Consider the following 25,416-nt stretch of genomic DNA (forward strand, 5'->3'; position numbering starts at 1 on the left):
CCATGCTGCGCTTGCGCACCTGCGTCTGCAAGACTTGAATTTGGTTGATGCTGTACGGTATTTGCCGTGAGTTTTTCAAAGCACTGTAATCAACCACTGCATTAATGATAGTTTAAAATTGAGACTGTAATACTTACCATCGGGAATTTTACCATGAATCTGGTAACCGTTCCATCCCACCCATCCATACCATTGTAGAATATTTATTTCAACATCAACTCGACAACCTATACAACGTTCAGAACGATCAAAAAATAAATAACAATAATCATTGAGGCGGAAATGTTGAACTTAACCTGCGACTGAAATTTATACGATCGAATTTAAACAGTCTGCAGGCATGTGGAGTATTTTTCCTACGACTAACTTCGTGTCTATAAGAACATTCGAGGTTGGCCTATTTCATAATACCGACATAAAAATAAATAAACTGCTTGAAAAGCTAAGACATTTGTTAGATCAGAATGTTATTTTTGTTTCTTCTCCCTATAAAAACACGCACAGTTAAACAATCCATCATTTAGGTACTTCTCTATTACAGTGCTATCAACTTTGGCCAGCTGACTGGCGTGAGATTTTCAATTCGAAACAAGTTTGCACACTCAGTTTTTACAGTTTTATTAACTTGTAAATAGTCTGTAAGCTTTTCAAACTACCCCAGCGCATTTGATGCAGCTAATTTTAGTTTTATAATTGAATAATATACATTTGTTGTAGGATTCCTTGCGTGAGCGCGAGAGTCTGAAAGCGTGAGTGTCACGCGCCAGATGCGTGAGAGTTGGCGACCCTGCTAGGCATATATGATACACAATATCGCTGCATAACCTAAAGCAAATATGGGTTTATCACAGCGAACACCGCAATCCCCCTCATGTCTCCTTATCAGGTTTTGGTCCGGATCGGTCCCTGCACAGCGGATCCGGAGTGGCGGTGTCTTTATGCCACATAACCCCCATTGCAGGCTAAATTACACCTTTGGACTGCATGGTCTCGGCGACCTTCAGTGTGGGTTCAGGTTACATTCAGTGCAAACACCGCTGTTCAAAAACGTAACCCCGGAAGTCGGGGAATCTCGTACAATAAAACAGAAAATATTGTTTATTAATGCTGAAAGACGTGACATCCACGTGTTGAATCGTAATGGCATTATGTCTAATATATTATTATGTCATTTCCTTTCATCAAAAATATACAGTGAACTGATATAGGCCTATTTGCATAAGCCCTGGAAGAAGTATGAAGTTAAGAGTTTGTTAACCAATAGCTAAAAGAGGGGACGAGGCTGGACCTGTGCCGGAGAAAGGGCATAGTCAAAGTTAGTCTTGTGGGAGCTGGGGCATAATTTGCGGGGTTTTTTTTGCGTTAAAAAATTATCGTCTTTTTCCTTGACATTTCAAAATGGCTGCATCGCAGTTTGAATCATTGGAGGAGACATTGGAAAAGTATATTCCCTTGGATGAACTAAAAGAGGTTAGACGTATCTTATTCGGGGAAGGAACGAAGTAAGTACGATACATAAAGTACTGAGTGCGTCTTCAGAAACTACAAACCCTAGAGTGCATTTACAGGTGAGTATTGTGAAAATGGGGCACCTGCCAAATGGGACAGTTAATCTTTGCAGTTAATATATGTGGTTAGTAATACTTTATTTTCTCTTCTATATAATATACAAGGGGCATTAATTATATATTCATAATGGTGTCAAGTTGGGATTCAAAACACTAAAATGATTTTCCCAGAGAACAAATTTTCGGAAAGTGTCCCATTTTAACAATGCCCACCCTACTTATTTGCATGAAAAAGTACAATAGCCATTTATATGACCAGGGCTTCTCTTTTGTAGTTTTTGTATATTAGTTATTCATGGCATTTTAGCATGTAAGTTACGGTGATACTGTAGTGCATTTTAGAAATACAGCGTTTGTGCACGCGATCAGTCAGGGAAGATAACTTGTGGTTTTGATTAAGCAGTAACTGGCCAGTATATAAAGCAGAGATGGGGAACCTGTTCCATGGAGAGCCGGTGCGGTTTTTTGGGATGGCCTCTCAATCGGCTAACAACAGTGGGTCCCCAGGACTGGAGTTGAGAACCACTGTTTTATTATTGGTCAATTGAGAGGTCATCCCAAAAACCTGCACCGACACCGGCCCTCCATGGATCAGGTCCCCCACCCCTGATATAAAAGGTCAGACATAATGACTTCCTGATACCTGATGAATATCTTTTATGTAAAAATACATAAAGGACACATGACTTCTGTAAGTATGAAGGCCTTACTGTATGTCTATAATGTTACAAGCAGCCATTGCTACTATTCCCCGTCATACAGAATGCTTTCATTGCTCCCGCCATTAGCTTTAGTCAGCATTGTGGGCTGTTACAGAAGGTCCTGCCCCCTGCACAGGATGCTGGAGCTGCCTCAGTGTGCGCAGGAAGCGGCCAGGCAGCGGGACTTCCAGCTGCTGGGCTGCCAGTTCGGAGCTGCGCGTGAGCAGCTGCGTCCGCCACACACCATACGCGTAGGCCTCGTGCAGAACGCCGTAGTCCTGCCCACCAGTGCCCCCATCATGGATCAGGTGAGGCGTCCATCTAGATGCGGGCTGCAGAGGGCTGCAGAGAGCTGCCAGGGCTGCAGAGGGCTACCGAGGGCTGCAGAGGTCTGCAAATAGCTGCCAGGGCTGCAGAGGGCTACCGAGGGCTGCAGAGGTCTGCAGATAGCTGCCAGGGCTGCAGAGGGCTACCAAGGTCTGCAGAGAGCTGCCAAGGCTGCAGAGGGCTACCGAGGGCTGCAGAGGTCTGCAGATAGCTGCCAGGGCTGCAGAGAGCTGCCAGGGCTGCAGAGGGCTACCAAGGTCTGCAGAGAGCTGCCAGGGCTGCAGAGGGCTACCGAGGGCTGCAGAGGTCTGCAGAGAGCTGCCAGGGCTGCAGAGGGCTACCGAGGGCTGCAGAGAGCTGCCAGGGCTGCAGAGGGCTACCGAGGGCTGCAGAGAGCTGCCAGGGCTGCAGAGGGCTACCAAGGGCTGCAGAAGTCTGCAGAGAGCTGCCAGGGCTGCAGAGGGCTGCCAGGGGCCGTGCTGTCAGCTATATGATCCTGCCTTTGGTTTCTGTGCAAATACATAGGGCCAAGGGCATTACTGGGGCTGTTCTTGGGTGGGTAAAATGTTCTTTAAATGTAAATGTACACTATTTAGTTTAAATAGTGTGTTTTCATTCATTTTCATTAAAATCATATCTTCCCCCTAAAAGCGTTAACCCCCCTTTTCATCTGTAGTGACACGCTTGGAACCTCTTAAATGTTCATTCATAATTCATAATAATTCATAATGTAGGTTCATTTGTTCCATTCTTTCTTAATGCAATACGTAAATAACTCGTACTTCATACATTTCACATGAGGTGAAAGTGTGTCGACTATCAGTAATAATTCTAGGTTAAAATGGTTTATTTAGCAGCAGGCTGATCAGCCACGCTGGTTCTCTAAGGCCATCTGTAACGCTTGTGCTAATGGATGTCATCAGGCTGTACTTTGTACACTGAGATATATATACACACACACAATACTGTGCAAAAATCTTAGGCAGTCCAAAGAAATGTTTAAAGCAATTTGTCTGGGTGGTAAGTACACTTTTAGTCAGAACAGAAAACACAATTTAGCATTAGAATATATGCAAATTAAGAGTAACAATTAAAATCTAGTCAAAATTTCTTCTGTTCTCAAAAAAGTTGGATGTTATGTTGGACGGCTAGATGAACGCTGCTTCCCAAACCTCTCCTCAGGGTCACGTCATCTATTCCATGTATTTATTAAATTTCATCGCCGACTTAATTAAAAAAACTCCGTCAATGAGGCATTGATTAGCTATACAAGGTGTGTTACTACATGGGTGTATTGGATGGTCGCTGCATATATTAGGGTGACTTTAGTAGAGGTTTTGAAATGGCTAAGCTGACACACTTTGACAGACATACTGTACTAGCATAGTTTTACAGCAACAAACACCAGATCATTTTCTTTGGCTGACTAAGACTTTTGCACATAACTGTATATTATGTTCATAAATGCAGATATGTACATCTGTTTTTATAGTTCTGTTGATATAATGCTCCCTTGTAGGCACCCTTTTCACATTTTTTATCAGTTACTGCAGATGGGTTCATTTTGAAAATCCTTTATTCCAGGGTGTTCTGGGTGTGAACAAGTGAAAGTGTTTTTTTAACTCTCCAAATGTCATTAAACCTTCTGGGGAAAAGGTGATATCTATGATGAACCCTTTGGTCCGATTTTAATAGCTCCTTTTCTTTCTATATCGTGTGGGATAAAAGGAATTTTTCTTTTCTAAGAAAGCGGACATCCTTTGCTCGAGATTATGGCATGACTCGTGTATGTGGCTGTGATTTTCGGCCCTGCTGATGCGGCATAGGACTGGTTGGCGGATAATTACGACATCATCCTGGGTCCTCCACCGTGCGTAACAGCGGAAGCCGTCTCCAATATAAATGCAGATGACCTCTGATTAGTTTCTCAGGCTAAACATCGTCTGGCAGAAGCGGAGCAGCTGGTGACCTAATTAGCCGTGTCGCTGCCGGGCACCGGGCTGGCGGGGGCAGGTACCTAACCGCCGTGTTTCCGTCCGCGCAGATCGATGCCCTGCACAGACGGATCGGTGACATTGTGGAGGTGGCTGCCATGTGTGGGGTCAACATCGTCTGCTTCCAGGAGGCCTGGAGTGAGTCCCTCCCCCCCGGGGAGATGCCCACGGTCCTATGAAGCATCATCAATACCCTCCACCACTATCCACGCTATGCCTAATTATCCCCTAGGCTGTTTGAGACTAATAGCAAGTTACTGTTATCATTGATTATTTTGTCACAAACTAGCTTACCCTAGGTTATGACGCCTGTTTATCTCCTGTCCTGAGGTGAACTGTGGGCGTCTTGTTCACAAAGTCGTCACTCCTGATCAGCCAGCTACCTGTTGTCCACACATCACCGTAGAAGTCTCACCAGTGTGTCACCAGACAGGGGTTGGGGTGTGTATCAGTAGACAAGAAGTGGCGGTGGGGGAGGGGGGGGTAGTTGTAACATAAGGGCTCACTTGAAACATATTTTCATTTATTTCATGAGAACATAACAATCTCCAGCAAAGTGCTTCTTCCAGTAACTAATTGAAATTTTTCATTTCCTGTCGTGTGGGTCACACTAATTAGTATTACATTGCTGATAAGCATTTGGCTGTAGTCCTGACTAGGCTTTACCTTTCTGCGGCGAGCCCGGGATTAATTAACAGCCAGAAAGGTCGGCGGAGATGGGAAATGGGCACAATTTGCAGAGAGTGAACATTTTACTATTTATACGCTTCCAATTCGGATTAGAGCAGAAATGTCTGCCAGTGATGTCTGAGGTTGGGTCTTTCTTCAGGAAACACAGTGACAATAATGTGTGTGGGTGAAGAGCCACCGTGAGAGTGAGATACTGTTTCACTCTGAGCCGGGGTTGTTCTGAGACTCCGCTGGTGTGCAGCTTGATGCGACTTGGTCGAGCATTGCACGTTCATAAATAGGTGATGCTCATTATTTAAATGTGTTCAGCTCACCAGCAGAAATAAAGGGGTTCTCTCTAATCAGTGGCTGTGCCTGCCTGTTGAATTGGGGTTGTCTTTCCTACCTTTACTTGCAAAGATTGATATATCTTTAATAGATATCTGTAATATCGTATGTATCTAAGAGATCAATGTTGTCGGATTATATGCCCGGTAACTCCAGAGTTTAGCGTTTAACTGTTCAGAGATTGTAATACGGAGAGCATGAGCACTAATATCTCAGGCCTTCGGAGTATAAAATTAGTCCATCCATCCATGATTTATAACCACTTGTGCTGGTCACAGTGATCATATCCCCAGAAAGCACAGGGCAAGACATACTCTAGGCCAGGTGCCAGTACCTTGGGGAGCGAACACACACACACACACACACACACACACACACACACACACACACACACACACACACACACACACACACACACACACACTCTATCTCTCTCTCTCTTTCTTTCTCTGTCAGAGGATGTAGAGACACCAGTCCACCTAAACTGTGAATTTGCACCTTGGGAGATCATACATTTTCCACACAAACAGAACCAGGCTACAACCCTTAATCCTACAACCCATTGCAGTACCACTCACCGAACCTCCGTTATATAATCAGTCTTTTAAATGAGCTTTTCTGCAAGTGTTCGGTTTTACCTCCACTTAACTGCTTTCACAGATGCAGTCTCATTAGTGTCCTCCAGGAGGCGTAGTAATTGGTACCTTTCGGGTTTTGCCACAGCCATGCCCTTCGCCTTCTGCACGCGGGAAAAGGTGCCTTGGACGGAGTTCGCTGAATCCGCCGAGGAGGGACACACCACCCGCTTCTGCCAGAAGGTGAGCGGTCACGACCCTGAGCTTGGCTGACATCACACGTAATTATCTCATTGGACTGTGTGCGGTGGTTGGATCGATCCTCCTCTTGCTGAAGACGCCCCTGTCTGGGGCCTTCTGTGATGTGGACGGGCAGATTGTTATGTGGGGTATAATGCTATGTCTTCAGTTAGCATCTCTCTGAGTCACCCCCCCGTTACTCCTCCTGTTTTTCCCGATGTGAGCCATAGGTGTCTAATTTATCGCTGTGTGGCGTAGAAGCTGCAAGCTGCAAGACACTCACCTCATGTTTTTAGCATATTTAGTAGGAGTAGCGTTTGTCAGACCGCCCTTCTGTATTTTTTGATATTTTGAGGGGGGCAGTTATTTGCTGCCATGCACGCACCACCCTTCATCGACATTCACCCCCCCCCCACCCATCTCCATCCTGTACCTTCCTTTTCATTCATCAACATGGGCTTAATAAGCAGTGTTAGGAACCGGGGGGAGAGATTAACGCCTCAGACTCTGCTGGAGACAGGAGGGACGAGCATTTCCACACGTAGCCTCTGCTCCCCCCCGCCCCCCCCCCCCACACCCCCACACATCTACACCACTACACCACACTCATTTTGCGGCTGGCACTTTCTCGAGAGGAGGAGACTTTGAATGAAAAATCTGCATTTATTCTTTATTAAAGCTTTCTGTGGACGATTCCGGAAATTAAGCTAGATGTTTTGCCCTCGGTGCATGTCAGCGTGTGGGGTATGAGATTTTAAATCGTTCTGTCACGTATACACACTACCAAGGGTGTGGGTTTGGGTGTGGACGGGAGCTCATGTCCCCACCAATATTGTGGGAGTACTGTGTGTGTTTAGGTGGGCGGTGCTTTGGGGAAGATTTGTTCCCTAGCAGTGTTGAAACCAAACCTATGTCCTTGGCTGTACCGAGGGCAGGTGTGTGACGGTCCTCATTCATGTCCACAGCTCGCAGAGAAGTACAACATGGTGGTGGTGTCACCCATCCTGGAGCGAGACGAGTCACACGGAGCCACCCTGTGGAACACAGCAGTCGTGGTCTCCAACTCGGGCCGCGTGCTGGGCAAGAGCCGCAAGAACCACATCCCGCGCGTGGGCGATTTTAACGAGGTGGGCTCGCCAGGCGGCTCAGTAGCTGCCCATAATAATGCACTGCAGACGGTTTACCTGAGACCGCGGCGACAGATAAAGAGGCCTCATTCGGGCCTCGGCACGGCGGCGGACGAGAGCGAATCCGCTGCCAGTGGGGCGCTGCGGGTCCAGCCACAGGGCGACCCCAGGTGGCTCTCGGCTCCGGCCCGCTAGGCCGCAAACCCACTGAGAGATGAGAAGCTGTTGATTGCTTTGTGCCGGGGCTTGTATTGACCATAGTTTGGTGCATCCCTCCTCCCTACCTACAGAAGTAAGTTACTTTCCAGTATGACAGCTCCGCTGTATGGAACAGAGTCTCCACTGTATAGAGCTTAAAAGAAAGAAAGAAAAAAACACGTCAATAATGACTAATTTCAGAGTTTGGCACCAGCCGTGTCGATACAGATCGGACGCAATTTCATTGATTCTGTCAGAAAATTTGTCACGCCAGTTAATCTCGGTTCTAGAAGCGAACTCCTTTGGCTGCAACTGTAATTTCCTCTGACTGTGAAATCATCCTTTTCTCCCCAAGTTTGTTCCTAATGGGATCTGGTGCTATTGTGAATTATTAACCCTCTAGATTCTGCAAATAATCCTAAATAAACACTCTACCCCGCGCTGTAGGAAACACTTGATTACCAGTGTGAGTGGATAATAATCATGAACAGTTACCAGCTCATGACTGGAAAAGTAGGCATTAACAGCTAGTTACAGTTTTTGGTCTCACTAATAGTACAGTTAAATTCCTGATGCCTATGTTGAGTTTGCATGTTCTCCCCGTGTCATCGTGGGGATTCCTCTGGATATTCCTGTTTCCCCCCACAGTCCAAAACATGCTGAGGTTATTTGGAGTTTCCAAATCATTGGGTGCCCCATCCTGGGTTGGTCTCTGCCTTGCACACGTAGCCTCTGGGATAGGCTTGGAACCCCGCGTGACGGATGGATGGATGGATGGATTGCTTGTTGGTTTTCCTAATGTATTTATTTACTGTTATTTTAAATTTGCTCATGAGGAAATATCACGTCCTTTCAAAATCAAGAGAATCAAGCCAGGCGACACTGGATGGGACGCCAGCGCTTCGCATGGTGCACACAGGGTCCTGTAGGGCTAAGGCCAGCATTTGAACCCCCAGTGGTGGAGGGGAGTGTCTCACTCAGTGTTTACATATTGGCTTAGCAGAAGTGATAAAGCTTACAGGTCAAAATCGTTAAACAGATTTAACCGAAGAGCTTCAGAATCAATTATTGCAGAGCGTTTCAATAAACTGTCAATTGCTTAGTCATTCTAAGAAAAATGGCGATGATTAGAATAGGTGTTTGAGGGTTTGATTTGGCATTTAGCTGCATATGAAATTGATGCCTATTTTGGTCTTAAAAGGTATAAAATGAAAGGAGGAATGGACTCATTAAAACATTGTCTGGTACGCCTACTGAACAGGCGGTAATGTTCATTAAACTACATTATCCACATGCAGGGTCTCCTTATTCATCTTGCTCTTTGTTATACCCCATATTTACCTCACACTGAAGCCTAACCGGTTGCAGCTGGATCCATGGTCGTCCAGTTTCCCACCAGAAACCTTTGAATGGGCTCTATGGCAACTGAGGAGATGCTCGTTCGTGGGAATGAGACTCTTGGGTTCCTCTAAGATGAGCATGTCATGAGCTTGGAAGGAGACCATCAGAGATGCCTCCCTGTGCTCTGTGTTACCCGTCTGCCGTATCAGCGAGGGCCCCGAACAGCTCAGAAAAGAGCCGTGAGTCTCCGAGGTCCAGTGAACCTCCGATTATGCAAATGCCACGAGCTTCCATTTTCTCCCGACCTTTATGATGAACATTCTTCTGCAATAATTAGACGAGCCTGTATGTCTGATGTTTACCTTCCTCTGGTACACAGACTCTGACAGCTGTGTATTTGGACACCAGAATGTGCACCAACCGCAATTGCATCGCTCTGTGTTGTTCTAGAGTAAAATATGCCTTTTGCTCCTGCCTGCAATAGATGTGTCTGGCAAAGAAACGTTGGTATTTTGTCAGGTAACAATACAAGACCCCCGGTTATGTGGGGGGCGTTCAGATTCAGTCCTGGAGAATCCCAGACAATAGAAAATTCAGAACATTGTTTTATACGTCTCGCTAAGCTGCCTCTTCCTGGATCTGCTGCTTCACCTGTTTATTAATTATAATACTTTATAACTCCCTCACCCTTTGCAGCTGTTTGCTATTCTTCTCCAATCTCCTGTGAAATGTAGGTGGACGCTGTCCAACAGGACTGGGGTCCAAGTTGTTTGGTTTGTTACCCTAACCCACCATAGCTGGAATAGTCAAATGCTCAAACTGCTTATCCTGGTCAGTGCTGTGGGGACGGTCAGTCATGTAATTATATTAGAATGGATCCCTAAAATATAGTGTAGCACTTGCCCAGAATAGAACCCAGCAAATCAGTGATGTGTGAGTGAGTCTGGGGAGGGACATTGGGACATTTGGATGGATCCTGTTTGTTTTCCAGGTGTGGATGGTGCTGAGTTGGCACCTGCCACTTGCTGATGATGTTTCTGTCACCTCTGTCCAAACGCTGCCAGTCCACCTACTACATGGAGGGTGACACGGGCCACCGGGTCTTCCAGACGCAGTTCGGGAGGATCGCCGTCAACATCTGCTACGGGCGACACCACCCCCTCAACTGGCTCATGTACAGCGTGAATAGCGCTGAGATCATCTTCAACCCCTCTGCTACCATTGGAGGTCTCAGGTAAACGGTTTGGCAGGAAAATACACAAATGGAGTGTATCTCAACGTAGGTGTTAATTCCAACGTCCAAGGTGGGCTGTACCTGTTCTGGAGATGCTAAATCAAAACGGAAGTGCTCTCCTTTGTTATCTCAATATTGTTTCTGCTTATGTCTTATGTTTTAATGGCTCGTTAAGCCCATTGAAATGTACCATGTAGCATGTGACTTGTACTTATTGGTTACTTGTGGTTACATGTGTAGAGTGCCTGTCAACAGATTAAAAAGGATGTAGATGGTGGGTAAGGTAAGACTGTAAAGAGATTGTTTTGGGGTGGGGGCATGGGAGGGACATAATTCACACACAGGAGCTAACCTTATCATTAACTAATGATAAGCTTTGAATCGGTGAGTGACAGGGGAGGGGGCATTCCGGGAGCCAATCAGCTTTCAGCTGGGGTCAGTGCCTTTGTGGGTGGCCCGATACATTCAGTAAAAGTTTAATTTGGCTTAAAGGAACAGCTATAGGGGCTTGGATTAGCTGACAGATGCTGTGAGCCCCTGTCTGTAGATGTTCCCGTGACTGTGGCTTTCCATGGTAGTGAGCCCATGTGGCCCATCGAGGCGCGGAACGCGGCCATCGCCAACCACTGCTTCACGTGCGCCATCAACCGCATTGGCACGGTGGGTACTGAGCAGTCGGCAGGCTGGGGCACGTGGGCCCTGAAATCGAAAAGATCTCACATGCCAGGGGGACGACACATTGTTAAAACCTGCCATTTCGTTTACACAGATTAAATTGCGTTTCAGCTTTTCTAGGAATGGTCATTGTTTAATTTCTCACAAATATTTCACGCAAGAATAGCACTGGGAAGAAGCATTGGTGCCTTGTATGAATCATTAAGCGCATGACTGCTGAAATAGTTTAATGGCTTAGAAAATCGCTAATGTATTCACCTTGTGTTATCTGTACGAATGGACTTTGCTGATTGCTTCTTTTCGCTACACACCTGTCTACTTAACATGGAGCCCCTATCACAAACGAATGAGTGCGTGTTATGGCTCCGCTTTGGCCTCACTCACATGCTGAAGACACGAGAAAGGATATTTAAAAAATAAACTGGCATGCTGAGAAAGTGGTCTGAATATGCAACTATTTAGTACATACTGTAGCCCAACTCTGCCCCCTGGTGTTTCAGACATGAATTACATTTTTACAATAACATAAAATTGCAAATAACTATTTTATTATGATTGTACTGACTTTACATGTGCTTCTAGGAGCATTTTGAAAGTGAGTTTACTTCTGGAGATGGAAAGAAAGGTAAGTTTGTTTCATTGTCATGACAAAAATAAATGAATATAAAAAATACAAGTAAACTGACTGGAAAAATATAAATGTAAAAAGTGTCAAGTTTGACTACATGAATCCATCCATCTTCTAACTTCTTATGCTGTTTGAGGTTGTTGGAAGCCTGTCACGGGCGGCACAGCTGCTGGCCGGCATGTCAGTCCATCACAGGGCACACAGACACCCAGTAATTCACACACTACGTGGATTTCAAAGGGCCCTTCTGCATACTCCTTAGGTCATTTAATAAAAAGCTTATCCGTGTGACTGACAACACAGAGTAACTCCACCTACCATAGGGTGCCTCATTTACCAGATTGCTAAAAATATGCCACGATGACAAATAAATGACCTGACATACAACTTTACAAGGCATCCACCATTTGCACAGCATCCAGACGCATCCATCTACCTCCGCAATCCTTCAGTGTTATTATTATGAGCATTTGAGCTATTGGATGCCCCTTAGGGCTTAATGAAGTACCTACAAACCTACCATCCATGCAGCGTCAGTTCTTGACTCCCCTGCATCTCAGCTGACAAGCTTACAGTGTAGGTTTCGGGCGGCCAATCTTATCCGCAAAGGCTCAGTGTGTATGCAGGTTATTGGGATAACCTTTAGGTCGGCTGTTCAGACCCAGGTGTGAGGACTCTTCAGCCAATCAGTCCTCTAATTAATAATCTAATAATTAGGCAGTTGCAGCAATAACCCACATACACAGCTGCCCTTTCTGGATAAGTTTGGCCACCACTGGTGTGGGCCAAACTGCCGCATGTTCCTGCGCAGAAGCTCATTATTGCACCCCCTAGACTAAACGAGCTAAACGCATCTGTTACAGAGTTACAGTTCTGTAAAATGCATACCAGCAAGCAGTAATCAGTCACCAACCCAAACCCACATACTGTACAGGCATCGTCAACTGCGCTGGTTATGCGGAACATTCATAAAAATAACAGTATTTGTCTTCTTCTGGTTATGATATTCTTTAATAAACTAAGTCAACTTCTGCACAACAGAGTGGGTTGCTAAAGGCTGTCAGAAACCCCCTAAAATTAAAGCGTTACAGTAAAACATGCACTTGTCTATATTGGCACATTTACATGCCGCTTTGGATAAAGGTCTTATCTCAGCAAACTCAATGCAAATCCCTTATTTAAAAAAAAAAAACCACACAGAGACGGTTTGCTCTGAGACTGGTCCCATGCAGCTCGCTGCCGCCGCACTGTCTGCATGGTCGTCTGACCGTTTCCGCCGCGTTTCTCGATCCCCTCAGCTCACCATGACTTCGGCCACTTCTACGGCTCGAGCTACGTGGCTGCGCCGGACGGGAGCCGCTCCCCCGGACTCTCCAGGACCCGCGACGGACTCCTGGTGGCTGAACTGGACCTCAACCTGAACCGGCAGATAAGCGACAAGTGGGGCTTCAAGGTGAGTGGTGCACCATGCCATGTGGCTCCTTCGGGCAGGCCGAACTGCACGGCCGCCTCCCTCCTCAGGATGTGCGCGAATTTCCCTTACAGATGACGGGGAGGTACGACATGTACGCCAAGGAGCTTGCTGAGGCTGTCAACGAGAATTTCACACCCAACATTGTGAAAGAGTGAAGCCACTCCCCCCTCCAAAGAAAGTGGTAATGCGAATAATTTTGGGTCTGTCACTAGCAAATGGGAAACTGAACACTCAGAAAATGTCTACCCCTAATCTTACGAAAATCACTCAGCCAACAAAATGTACACAACATATAGTTTATTACAGAAATCTACTTCAAAAAATAAATTTTACAATTCTGAAACATTACCATTCTGTTTAATGAACTTTGAGATATTCAAAATACCAGAAAATGGCTGATCCCTTTTGATATTGACACACAAAAAGAAATCTTCACCATCTTCACATTGAATATTAAATAGCCATAGCTGTCAGAAAAGCCACAGTGCAACACCTTCAGCTATAAATGAGCAGTGAAACTACATGGTGGCTGATGTGGTCAGCTCACAGCACCAGCGTTGTGATGTCACTTCCTGCCCCCAACTCTGCATGTGGAGTTTACATGTTCACTCACTCACACATACACACACAGACACACATTTCTTCCCACAGCCCAAAAACATGGTTAGATGAATTGGTGAATCTAAAATACTCTGTGACAGTATGAGTTCATCACTGGACTGGCATCAGGCCCCGGACTGGAAAATCACTTCAGGAAAATGTATAATCTCCACATAATTACATTCTTTAAAATTAGGGCTCAATCACTTTTAATGAGAAATCAATTTTTGAGCACCAGATGCTTTACCTAAACTTTCAAATGCAGTCAAACCTCTACGACTTCAGCACTGAAAAAAATTAAATGATGACCGATTATATGTCTTTAAACCCTTAAAGATGATCCTCTGGCTTGAATCCCTTTTTGACAAAGAAGACTGGATTTATTTGTGCTGAATAACAATAGATATACAATCCGAGAATGGAAATAATGTGCAGGTACTTTCTCCAGATCTATCCACCTATGGCACACACATGTGGCAGTGTCACACCTGCACTGTTAAATGATTAATGAGTCTTAGTAAGTCTCTCTAAATGTTTAAATCACTCCACTTTTATAAAAGCACAATACTGTTATTTCTAGCTTTGTCCAGGGGTTTGTGGGTAGCTCACACCTCTATGGCTGGGTGCTACTTCCTTGTCTGCCTCCGTCTGGCTCGGTCTGTCTGTGCGCAGTGATGGACAATCATCCTGCCCAGGACAGGCTTCAGGGTCACAGTGACCCCGCTTTGAAAAAGTAGCCAGTCATTGATGGTGGACGTCTCACTGGGATTATACATTTAACAAAACATCACCTTTCAAAGTCACCGCAAACTGCTGTCGTCAGTTTCAGGTTAGGATACTATTCGTAGCTTTGTACCATCTTTCTAAAGGGATACCAGCAAAGGGCACTGATTTGCTGATTCAAACCTCACAAGGGGCCTGGATGTCATGGCCTTCAGGGACTTTACACAATCCGATTCAGCAAAAACATCCAGGTGGTGGGTGTGGGAATGCCAGAAGATAAAAGCAGGAGACTGACACTTGGGGGTCATTCGTTCTTTCCCTTGATCCCTGAAAAATGCTTAGTTTCTTTTTGTTTTTACTTGGAGTGTTATCCTCCCCACGGCGATGCGAGCCCGCCCCCTCTGAAAGGCACGCCGACCCCCTAAAGAGAGATGCCGTTCGCTGCCTGCATCACCCGATTCCCCTCGTCTTATCCTGGTTTCACGACGGATAAAACCCAAATCAATCTACGCAAGACATGAAAAACAGCTCCCAGAACCAAGCAGCGATTGCATTTCACAGCACTGTAAACATTCTAGCTTCTCTTCCCACTTGTATGGCAGTTTGTGTTACTCAACAGCTTTTTAGGGGAAAAAAAAATTACTTTCCCCAAATCTACAGCACACATATTCCCGATGAACTGAGGAATGCTGACGTGCAGCTCATTCTTGGACGAAACCTGAGTCAGCATGGCAACGTCAATTGATTTTGCTGATACACTATGGCAGTATTTCAAAACACTATTGACAATATTTTACCATTAATACATTCAAGACATTTTAAAAAGATAATTGTTTTTCCCTTTTAATTTTCCAAATGGTATGGCTTATGATTAAGGAACATCGTTTTTTAATCCACCTTCTTGGGTCTCCTCATTCAGTAGGAGACCTTCCACCACAGTCTGAAACGGCCCAGGACTAACCTGGTCATGAACCTATGAGCACCAAAACAAGGACGCTGCCCATGGTTCCCCAGCTGGGTCACAGTGAGGTCACAGTTCATGGGCGTAGAGGTCAGCTCTCCTTGTAAAGGAAGAGGATGTCCTGGTCTGTTCCGTAGCTGTTGCGAGCCTTCTCAAAATTACTGACAGTGGAGCAGCACACCCCTGTGAGACAGAATGCACAGTTGCATTAAATCTGTTGCATTAAACACGTACAAGCAACCTACAAATAATGATAATAGATTACATTTATATAGCGCCTTTCACAAACCCAAGGTTGCTTTACAAGGAAAAAAAGACATAAGCAGTTGAGGAAGAAGAAAAATGTTGATTAAACAGGAAGGTCTTTAGGTCAGATTTAAAAGAAGAGAATGAAGAAGAGAATTCCTGAGTTTGGGGGCAGCGGCACTGAATGACCTGCCACCCATAGTGAGGAAGGGAGGGACAAGGAGCAGATGACAGCGAGATGATGGAGAGAGTGAGGGGTCAGCAATATGGGTGCTGTTCCCTTGCAGTTTTTCTTCAATTTACAGTAGCAGTAGAAATTTGGAGACACCTACTCATACAAAGGTTTATTTGCATCATAATCTACATTTTGGAATAATTATAAAGACATCAAAACTATAAAATAACACACATGGAATTATACACTGACCAAAGAAGTATTAAACAAAAAATAATAATTTGGTGGGGGGGGGGCAGCTCTGTGGTGTTAGGACTCAGAAGGTTGCCAGTTCAAATCCCGTGGTCAGCAGAGTGATTGGTCCTTGAGCAAGGCCCTTAACCCTAATTGCTCTAGGGACCCTGCTGTCTCCTCTATGCCAGTTTCATGAGGTGGCCTCCTCCACTTGTCCTGAAGGAGGTCCTACATATATGCTTAGCACTCTGGTCAAATTGCTCCTAAATCATTTCTACTAGGGGTGCACCGATTGCAGTTTTCTGGCCGATCAACGATCACCGATCCTTAGGCAACCTTACCTGCCGATCTCGATTTTTTTTTGCCGATCTTGTTTCTTTCATAACTAAAAGACAGTTACTTCAATGTTTCCATTTTTATTGAGTAAATTGATATGAATACTCACAAAACATGAGGTAGTGTCCTCAAATATAAACGAACATATAAATGAGCATTGCTGTTTGAACTACAAAATCATATTTTTTCTTCCAGACTTTAATTTCTCTAATTTTGTAAAAAAAAATATATATATATAGCTGTTATGACACACTTGTCCAAAAAATAGGGAGGGAGGCAGCCTGCACTGCACCTCTCTCGGGAATGGGAGAAAAGGCTGATTTAACCCTCTGGGGCCTAGGGGTAGGAAACACACTTTCACTGACTGGGGCATGATCACACATTTCATCACACTTAATTCATGGCAAATAAATTATTTCTTATATATTTGTTTTGCCATTACACTCATCTTTATTTTAATATATATTGTAAATATGTCAGATTTTTGTTAAGTTTGAAATTTGACATCAAAGTATAGACATTGCAAAATGCAGTTTGGAACACTTGCAGAAACATTATAAAAGTACATAGTAAGCAATGCTGGCAGTTTGTTTTGATCCCAGATATCTGATCACCAAAGTCTTGGCTACATGAAGATGACTAAATGGTGTAGATGCAACATTCATTTGGATAAATAAATAAGAAAAACCTAACTCATGTAACTATTTCTGGCTCCTTTCATTGAATATGTAGCAACTTTCATGTGTATGAATGAGCCATTGTCACCTGGCCACGTCCCCAACCCCCTTTTATGGCGCTGAAGGGGATGTATCTGGATCGCGTTTCACCGTTGCGCTGTTAATCAAATTACCATGCGAATGCGATTTGAATACGCGCTAATGCGGCTATTTAGAATGTGAATAGCGATCTTCGGGTGAGAGCGGTACTACACGCCCCCGATGCAGGTAAAACAAAGTAAGATGACATTGTTTACTTTTTTGCCGATTTAACCTAATTAAAAAAACTTTAATACTTCCGACAATGGACGTTTTGAAAAGAAGACAGATTACGGATTTAGCCAGCGTTTTTTTCATGATTATACATTAAGATTTCAGCGAGATATTTATAAACTGAAATAGACGCGAAAAGTACGCGATGTCGTCGACGACATACTCGACCCCAAAGAGTTAAAAGCATATAACTAAGATCGGTGGATCTCATGGGAATATGGTCGATTTCTGATCCCCTCAAATTAACGTGATCGAGGCCGATCGATCGGTGCGCCGATCGATCGGTGCACCCCTAATTTCTACTGTGTTTAGATCAGGTTGCCAGGTCATGTGATGTGGCACTATTGCTCTCCTTTGTAGGCAGCTTGGTGTGTTCAGACTTTTGACTGGTACTGCAGATCATGTTGATTTAACCGGCACAGTCTTCCCCGAATAAAACAGAGCACCCCGCACTCTTAGGAAACAGGCCACATAAAACAAAGCCAGATCAGGGTTATGTACCAACACCACACATCCTTCTGCTCTAGCCTCCTTGTCAAGTATGAAACAGTTTTACGAAAATAAAACACACACCAGGCCTATGGTCAGGTGGGCAGTTCAGGTCCGTAGAGTTAAAATCCAGACCAAGACTTTGTTTCAACCAACCAGTTCAGTATTCTGTGACTATGACCCTTTATACTCAACTGGTCGGCTGAAACAAAATCTTGGTCTGAACTTTTACTCTCTGGATCTGAACCACCCACCTCTGACCATAAGCCTGGTGCGTGTTTTATTTTTGTAAAACATACTTGAGAAGAAGGTTACAGCAGAAGGACGTGTGTGTTGGTACATAACCCTGATCTGGCCAACATCAGCCACAGACATTGGAGATGGGTGGGAGACACTCACGGTAGGAATACGCTGGATTGTTGTAGAAGAACCAGCCGGCATGCCGGTCGAAGCCGCGCAGCACCACGAAGTGCCCCTGGTAAGCCGGTTCCTGGTAGAAGAAGCCGTGGGCCACGAGGGGGAAGCAGCAGTGGCGACTGCGGCGGTGGCGGCCAATGGGAGCAGAGCAGTGCTCGCATCGCAGTTCCATGGCGTTGACCAGCACGATGGCCACGTGACCCTCAGCCAGGTGAGTCTGGATCTCCTGGACAGTTACGGAGCTGAGAGAGAGAGGCGGCGGGACAAAGGACAAGGACGAGTCGATGGGGTGTGTCCCCAGGGACGCGATCGAAGGCGGGAAAAGCATTTTAACAAAGGTGAGATTTTCATAACACTGAGAGAGATGAGGAGAAGCCTCTCTTACCATTTTCGCACCATCACACTCTTGCTTTCTGCATTGAGGAACAGTTTATTCACCCTTTCTTCTTCAAAGTCAAAATCCTTCTTGTAGAAGGACTAGGGGAAAAAGCAGAAACCAGACTTCAGTGTTTGTCCACCATTAAGCCTAAAGCATCCTGGGGACTATACTACGAAGCGGGGTTACTGGCTTATCGGGGTAACTTGTCAGATTTAAGGTACCTCAGTTTAAATGGACTTCATAATCGCTCACTTACATTTTGCCCAGACTACCTTAAATCCGAAAGTTACCTGGATAAGCCAGTAACCCCGCTTCGTAGTACAGGCCCCAGGTCTAATGGAATCACAGGGTTACCCCATCATTTTTCATAATGCTCCTGCCGTAAGACTTCAGGTTAGGAGCACTGGAGGAATATTTTCGGAAAACATTTGTTTATCCATTCAGCCATCCATCCATCTTCCTGAAGACACCTTGGGAGGTGTCCACCACGGAGGACATAATCCCATTTGATGGCCACTTCTGAGTCGCTCTTCTACCTGATGGCATGTTTTTGGAGTAAACCAAGAGCCCAGGGAAACAGTGTGACACAGAGTGAATATACAAACTCCACACACCAAACAAGGGAACAAACCTCTGAACTTGGAGTTGTGAGATTCAATGAGAACCACATTTGTTTTGTTTTGCTTTTTTCCCCCCCATGGATCACATCAGGTGTATAGCCATGATTTATGAATTGCCTGTTCTACCTGGTGGAAGTCCCAGAATTCCCAGACTGGGCCCTTATTTGAGCCTAAAGTAGGGCTGGGCAATTAATTGAAAATGAATTAAAACCGACATTCAGAACCTCTAATCGACGTAATCTTGCCCATGTCGGTTACTTCAGTATTTATTTGTTTTAATTCTGTTAATACTTTCTCCACTGTGTTTATGTATTGTCCCCTTAAAAACGTACTACCGTGTGTGCGGTCATGTGACTCTGCGCCATACAGTCTGCGACATGGAAGCAGCATGGAGGCGAAGGAAACACCGAGCCGACTGAGCAGCTCCAGCTGCTTGTGCCAAAGAAAAATGCCATGTCTGATGGCTTTAGTGAAGAAGACACTTAATAAAAAGAGGTCAAATGTAAACACTGTGGATAGTTTCAGCTACCAAAGGTAATACCACCAATTGGTTTCAACACTAGCAATATTTAAAATACAGTGAAACCTGCTTATAGTGATCAACCGCTTATATGGATCAAAAAGCTTGGGGCAGAGTCATTCTTGTACAAATCCTGTTAAATTAATTTGCTTATAGTAATCAAGTAGTCCACTTACAGTGTTCATTTTGGGTCTCTTTATACATAACAACATATGGAAAGTATTAAAACTATGGTAATTCTTTTTTTTCTACTTGCCTAATTTGCCTTGCGGTAACCCATCTGATTCTGCTAGCTATCCGAAGCTAATGCTGCGTGCACAGAAAACATGATGAGAAAAAGAAAGTCATTTTCTGTCAATGACAAATATAGACTCATCAAAGCTTATGATAAACTGCCAAAAACGAGCCAATGAAGTGCAGTAGCGAAACTACAATAAGCTATAGTTTATGTACAGTACTGTAGTGTATTATAGCGTATTTGAATTATAAACAGTTCAGCAATTTAATTTGTACAATACAGTGATTTGAAAAGAGTTTCAAATTTTGAGACAATAAAATTCAGTAAATAGCGATGCTGTCCATTTTATTACCTTATATTCGTGTAATAAACATACAAATGTCAATTAGATGGTAATCTGCCTGAGACAAAGAAAAAGAAAAAATGATCATCCACTTATAGTGATCAATTTCACCCAGACAGATGTGATGACTACAGCATAATGGTTTATTTTGTTTGCAAGAAATTTAAACTATTTATTTTCTACTTTTTACGGAACCTTTTTCATAAGGCGTTTTCATTTCAACCTATTTCTTGCTTTGATTTCAGTTGTTCAAAATATTCAATAAATAACCATAATGGTTCATCTGTGTTTCCTTCAATTATTTTTAAATCATAAAAATTAAATAGAAAAATAGAAAACAAAACTGTAAGTGGTCTTTCAATTAATGACATTGGTGATCATTTACCTGTTTTTGCAATATATCACCGCAATTACAGGAAGGACAAACAAGAAAATACACTAAAATACAAACGGGTGAGAACAGAGGAGTCCACAAATGCATTTAAGTGATCTACTTAAGGAAAACTGGGAGATGGTGTATAAGGAAAAAGATATTGACAAAGCTTATGAGACAGGAAATTTTTTAAATGTTATATGATAGGCATTGTCCTGTAAAGAAATATAGCAAAAAAACAAAAATACGCAGAGAGCCCATGGATCACAAAAGGATTACAAAATGCATATAAAAAGAAAAATACTTTATATAGACAATTTATAAAGTGCAGAAGTAGAGAAGCTGAAAATAGATATAAGAAACATAAAAAAAAATTAACTAGTAATTTGAGGTCTTGTAAAAAGGAATATTATGAGAAATTATTAGATATGAACAAAAATAACATTAAAGGGATTTGGAGAACATTAAACAGTATTATTAAAAATAGTTTTAGGTCGTCAAATTACCCTCTGTATTTCACTAATAATGATAGAAATATTAGTGATATGGCTGATGTGGTTAATGAATTTAATAGATTCTTTGTAAATGTTCGGCCGAACTTGGTTGATAGAATCCCTGATACGGGAATTTGCGCAGAGAGGGCAACCAAACTCATCGAACATAATCCTTATTCAATGTTTTTAACAGTGGTAGAAGAAAAGGAAATAACTGACATTGTTGGGAAATCACAAAATAAAACTTCCACAGACTTTAATGATATCGATATGAAAATTGCTAAAAAAAAGTTGTTGATGGTATCTCTAAACCTTTAACATATATTTGCAATTAGTCTCTGCAAACTGGTACATTGCCAACACAAATTAAAATAGCTAAAGTTACCCTTGTACAAAAAATGGAGATAGACATCAATTCACAAATTACAGGCCTGTTTCTCTATTCTGTAATGTCACAATTCTCAAAAATACTTGGAAAAGTTTTAATTAACTTGACAAATTAATTGATAAACATAAATTATTAACGGACAGCCAGTATGGTTTAAGATGTTGGAGTGGGTGAAGAGTTATTTGAAAAGCAGGCAGCAATTTGTGAAAATTGGTGAATATCAGTCAGAGTGCCTTGACATTGTTTGTGGAGTCCCACAGGGGTCAATATTAGGATCAAAACTGTTTATCCTGTACATCAATTATATATGTAAAACATCTGATATATTTCAGGTTATCTTATTTGCAGATGATACAAATATTTTTGTACTGGAGATAATTCACAGCAGCTTTTGGAAATTGTCACAAAAAATGATCCTGAAAACATAGTTTGATAGAAACAAGTTATCACTAAATTTGAACAAAACTACATTTATGTTATTTGGAAATTGTAAAAATGATGCTAGAGTCAAATTGTTGATAAATAATGTTGAAGTACAGGAAGTTTTTCATACAAAATTTCTGGTTGTAACAATAGATAATAAACTCTCCTGGAAACCGCATATAAACCATATACAAACTAAACTGTCAAGGAGCATCTCTGTACTAAGTAAAGCAAAACATCTTTTGCATTACAAATCACTCCGTATACTTTACTGTTTACTTATATTGCCATAATTGGAGTACTGTGTGGAAATCTGGGGAAATACATACAAAACTTCACTTCAACCATTATGTAAAACTTCAGAAAAGAACAATTAGGATTATTAATAAAGTAGGTTTCAGAGACCACACTAACATTTTGTTCTTGAAGTCAAAAATCTTGATCTTTATGGATCTTATAAAATATAAAACTTAACAAATAGTGTATAAAGCCAGATATAATATGTTGCCAGGAAATGTGTTTTTGACAAAGAAGGGGACTATAAACTGATGGGAAATATAATTCTGCTAAATTGTATCCGCATTACATCTACCACTGTGGTTATACTTATACATTTTCTTTTTTTTTCCTTTTAGTATGGGGTGAGTAATGAGGGGAGGTATGTACATACTTCCTCCTACTCCATTTTGGACTTGACTTTTTTTTCATTTCATGTTATTAAGATTTTGTTTATTTGTCTGCGGCACACACGAGTGTGTACCTATATAGGCAGGTGTGTGTGTATATATATATATATATATATATATATACACACACACACACACACACATATATATATACACGTATGTGTATGTATTGGTTTGTTGTATATGTTCAAAATAAAAGGTTATCATCATCATCATCATCATAAAATATTGTCTTTCATTAGAAAAAATATCCCAGCTTTAACGGTATTTACATATTTACAGTACAAACTTTGTCAATGAAATATGAGGACAAACAAAGAAATAATTGTTTATTGACTATAATCAAGGTAAAATGTTCAATTAACCGTGATATTGATTTGAGGTCGTATCGGCCAGCCCTACCCTAAAGGAACATGTCTGTTTTTCCAAACCACCAAGAGATTGCAATTGTGTGTGGCTCTATACATACCCATAATAAGACAGTCACCAGTTTACATCCCATGGTTGCCACAGTAATATCACTGTTGGGCCCCTGAGCAAGGCCCTTAAGCCCAAGTGGTCCAGGAAGTGGCTGACCATTTTCTGACCCTCAAGATCTTTATTGGCTATAAGTGCATTAGAATGCTTGCTTATTCAACCACACTTAGTTGCAAAGATACCAAAGACAGTGTTGCTTTGTACTACAGGAGCCACAAAAAGTGAAATAAATGAGACCATGAGGATATCTAGGTACCTGCTTCCTGAAGCCCTTGTCTACGCCCAGGGTCTGAGTACAGAACAGGTGCCTGACGCCCAGGCGATGCATGAGATAGGCCAGGTCTATAGTCCACACACTCTCCGTGAGCTTCAGCTCTTGGCACGCACTGCAGAAGTCTTCCTCACTCACTGGATGCAGGTACCTGCCACATACACACATACCAGAAAGTGCTGTCAGGATTTCCCGCAACACAGCCCTATGTCAAGACACTGACATTCACCAGAACTCATAACTACACTGACGTACCTACAAACATGAACAATTGTATTCATATTATAGTTATATGATTAAAATAAATCTATAAAACGTATTTGGATTCCGTTGAACTGGCATAACCTATTACTGTACAAAGCAATAAAAGTTACAACCTTACAGGTACAACTCAACTATCAGACCGTCTGCGCCTTGTTTAACGATTTAACCCAAATGACTTGGAGCAAACTTACACATAAAACTGAAGTTTATTCTGTCGGTGTTGACACGTCTTTTCCGGTGTCATTTCATATAGCTAGTTGGTTTCATGCACGGTTATTGTGCATATACTCAATTAGGGCTGAAATAAAACAGCAACAATTTTATATACGTACTTTAACACCATCCTTGAACAGGCTAAGCCGCAATCCCAGTGATACCATTGCCGAAAGGCTGGTACGTCCAGCAGGACCAGATCATCTGCAGGGGTCAAACAGACATGAAAACGTGAAATGCAATACACTCGGCGTCATCGTTTTATTCGGAAGATTACAAAGGGGTATAGAAAACCGAGCAGGAACAGTCATCAAGGTACCAAAACGATGAGATGCCGGTGTGTAGCAAAGCTTTACAAGGCTCTTTTCAGTATTTTGGGGAAAAACGGGCAGCGCCAGTTGTACTATACCGTACATTTGTGACTTCCCCAAGTCACCTTGTATATCTTCATTTTTTCTTCCCCGATCCGAAGAGGCACGGTTATCGGCCAGGAAGGTACACCCAGACACACCGGGAAGGGGACCCGGACGACCCAGTACCACGCTGGCCAAGGAAAAAACACAGCGGCGATCATCCGTCCGCAACAAACCTGTCATCCTGCACGGATCACGGCGGCCGGTCATTCTCTCCTGGTCGCCCCTGCTAGCGACGGTCCATTGAAGCTCCTCCAAGCACCCTCGATGGCTCGCCAGCCACTTCTTACGGTTCCGCCCTAATCTCCGCCCCCACAGCTGAGGCGCCGCCGGCTGCTGTGTGCACCACCTGCGTTACTACACTGTAGTATTACACGATGTGCACGAACAGAAATGCCTTACTCAGGAACTAATGCCTAGGTTTCGTACTACAGTGCAATGTGCACCGCTGTTACTACACTATTATACTCCAAGGGACACTGTAAAGCTTCCTTTCTGCGTACTCTTAGTTTTCTAACCGTGCATAAATGTCCTACTTAGGAAATGATGGCCGAGTATAGTTACCACTTGCAAAGTGCGATGGTGTTACTACAAACTTCACGTGTCTCATTAAAAGCAACGCCGGATATAAGCCTGTCTTTTAAAGCAATAACAGCTATTCATTATTGCGATAGGCACACGTGTTAAATCTTTAAAAAGAGAATTCACCCAAGGATATATTTTTACAAGGTTTTAAGGGAATAAAAACAGTTAATTTCTCTCCGAAAAGTATGAATCACTCGCAAAACCGTTGCCACTCTTGAATATAACTTGTCAACACATTTTTTATTGAACAAATAAACAAAGTGTACACAAACATTGGATATATAAAAAACAGTCGAGGTTAATATCACAAATTATACTGTAGTAGCGTAAACAATAAATATGTTATACGTTTTTACACCGTTCTTGTTCCTAAGTTTACAAAGTGTGGTGGCATAGTTGTTTAACTTTTGAAAGAAAAAAAACGAGATTGAGATGAAAAATGCCGCGCGCAGAGAGCTTT

The 25,416-nt window shown here is 43.0% G+C and overlaps 2 protein-coding genes across 3 annotated transcripts; one reads left to right on the forward strand and one right to left on the reverse strand.

The window, feature by feature from the left end:
• The first annotated feature begins 1,177 nt into the window (after positions 1 to 1,177).
• On the forward strand, positions 1,178 to 13,447 carry upb1 (ureidopropionase, beta). 2 transcript variants are annotated; one of them, XM_023833813.2, is made up of 10 exons: positions 1,178 to 1,502; positions 2,406 to 2,577; positions 4,641 to 4,728; positions 6,331 to 6,425; positions 7,388 to 7,549; positions 10,153 to 10,322; positions 10,901 to 10,982; positions 11,580 to 11,622; positions 12,924 to 13,078; positions 13,171 to 13,447. In XM_023833813.2, exons 1-10 carry the CDS (start codon positions 1,399 to 1,401, stop codon positions 13,252 to 13,254), a joined length of 1,155 nt encoding a protein of 384 aa, XP_023689581.1. In that variant the 5' UTR covers positions 1,178 to 1,398; the 3' UTR covers positions 13,255 to 13,447. The 2 variants fall into 2 exon arrangements, with proteins under 2 accessions (XP_023689581.1, XP_072563094.1); XM_072706993.1 differs by having other exon boundaries at positions 1,430 to 1,568.
• On the reverse strand, positions 13,380 to 24,965 carry LOC111855123 (protein GUCD1-like). The gene is made up of 7 exons (XM_023833816.2): positions 24,936 to 24,965; positions 24,548 to 24,707; positions 24,078 to 24,162; positions 23,467 to 23,632; positions 18,655 to 18,746; positions 18,252 to 18,511; positions 13,380 to 15,566 (listed from the first exon to the last, which is right to left on the reverse strand). The coding sequence occupies exons 2-7, from the start codon at positions 24,579 to 24,581 to the stop codon at positions 15,475 to 15,477; spliced, it is 729 nt and encodes a 242-aa protein (XP_023689584.1). The 5' UTR covers positions 24,582 to 24,707; positions 24,936 to 24,965; the 3' UTR covers positions 13,380 to 15,474.
• Between the last annotated feature and the right edge of the window lie 451 nt (positions 24,966 to 25,416).

The sequence above is a fragment of the Paramormyrops kingsleyae genome, chromosome 2 (assembly GCF_048594095.1).
Source record: "Paramormyrops kingsleyae isolate MSU_618 chromosome 2, PKINGS_0.4, whole genome shotgun sequence".
In the NCBI taxonomy this organism is placed as follows: domain Eukaryota; kingdom Metazoa; phylum Chordata; class Actinopteri; order Osteoglossiformes; family Mormyridae; genus Paramormyrops; species Paramormyrops kingsleyae.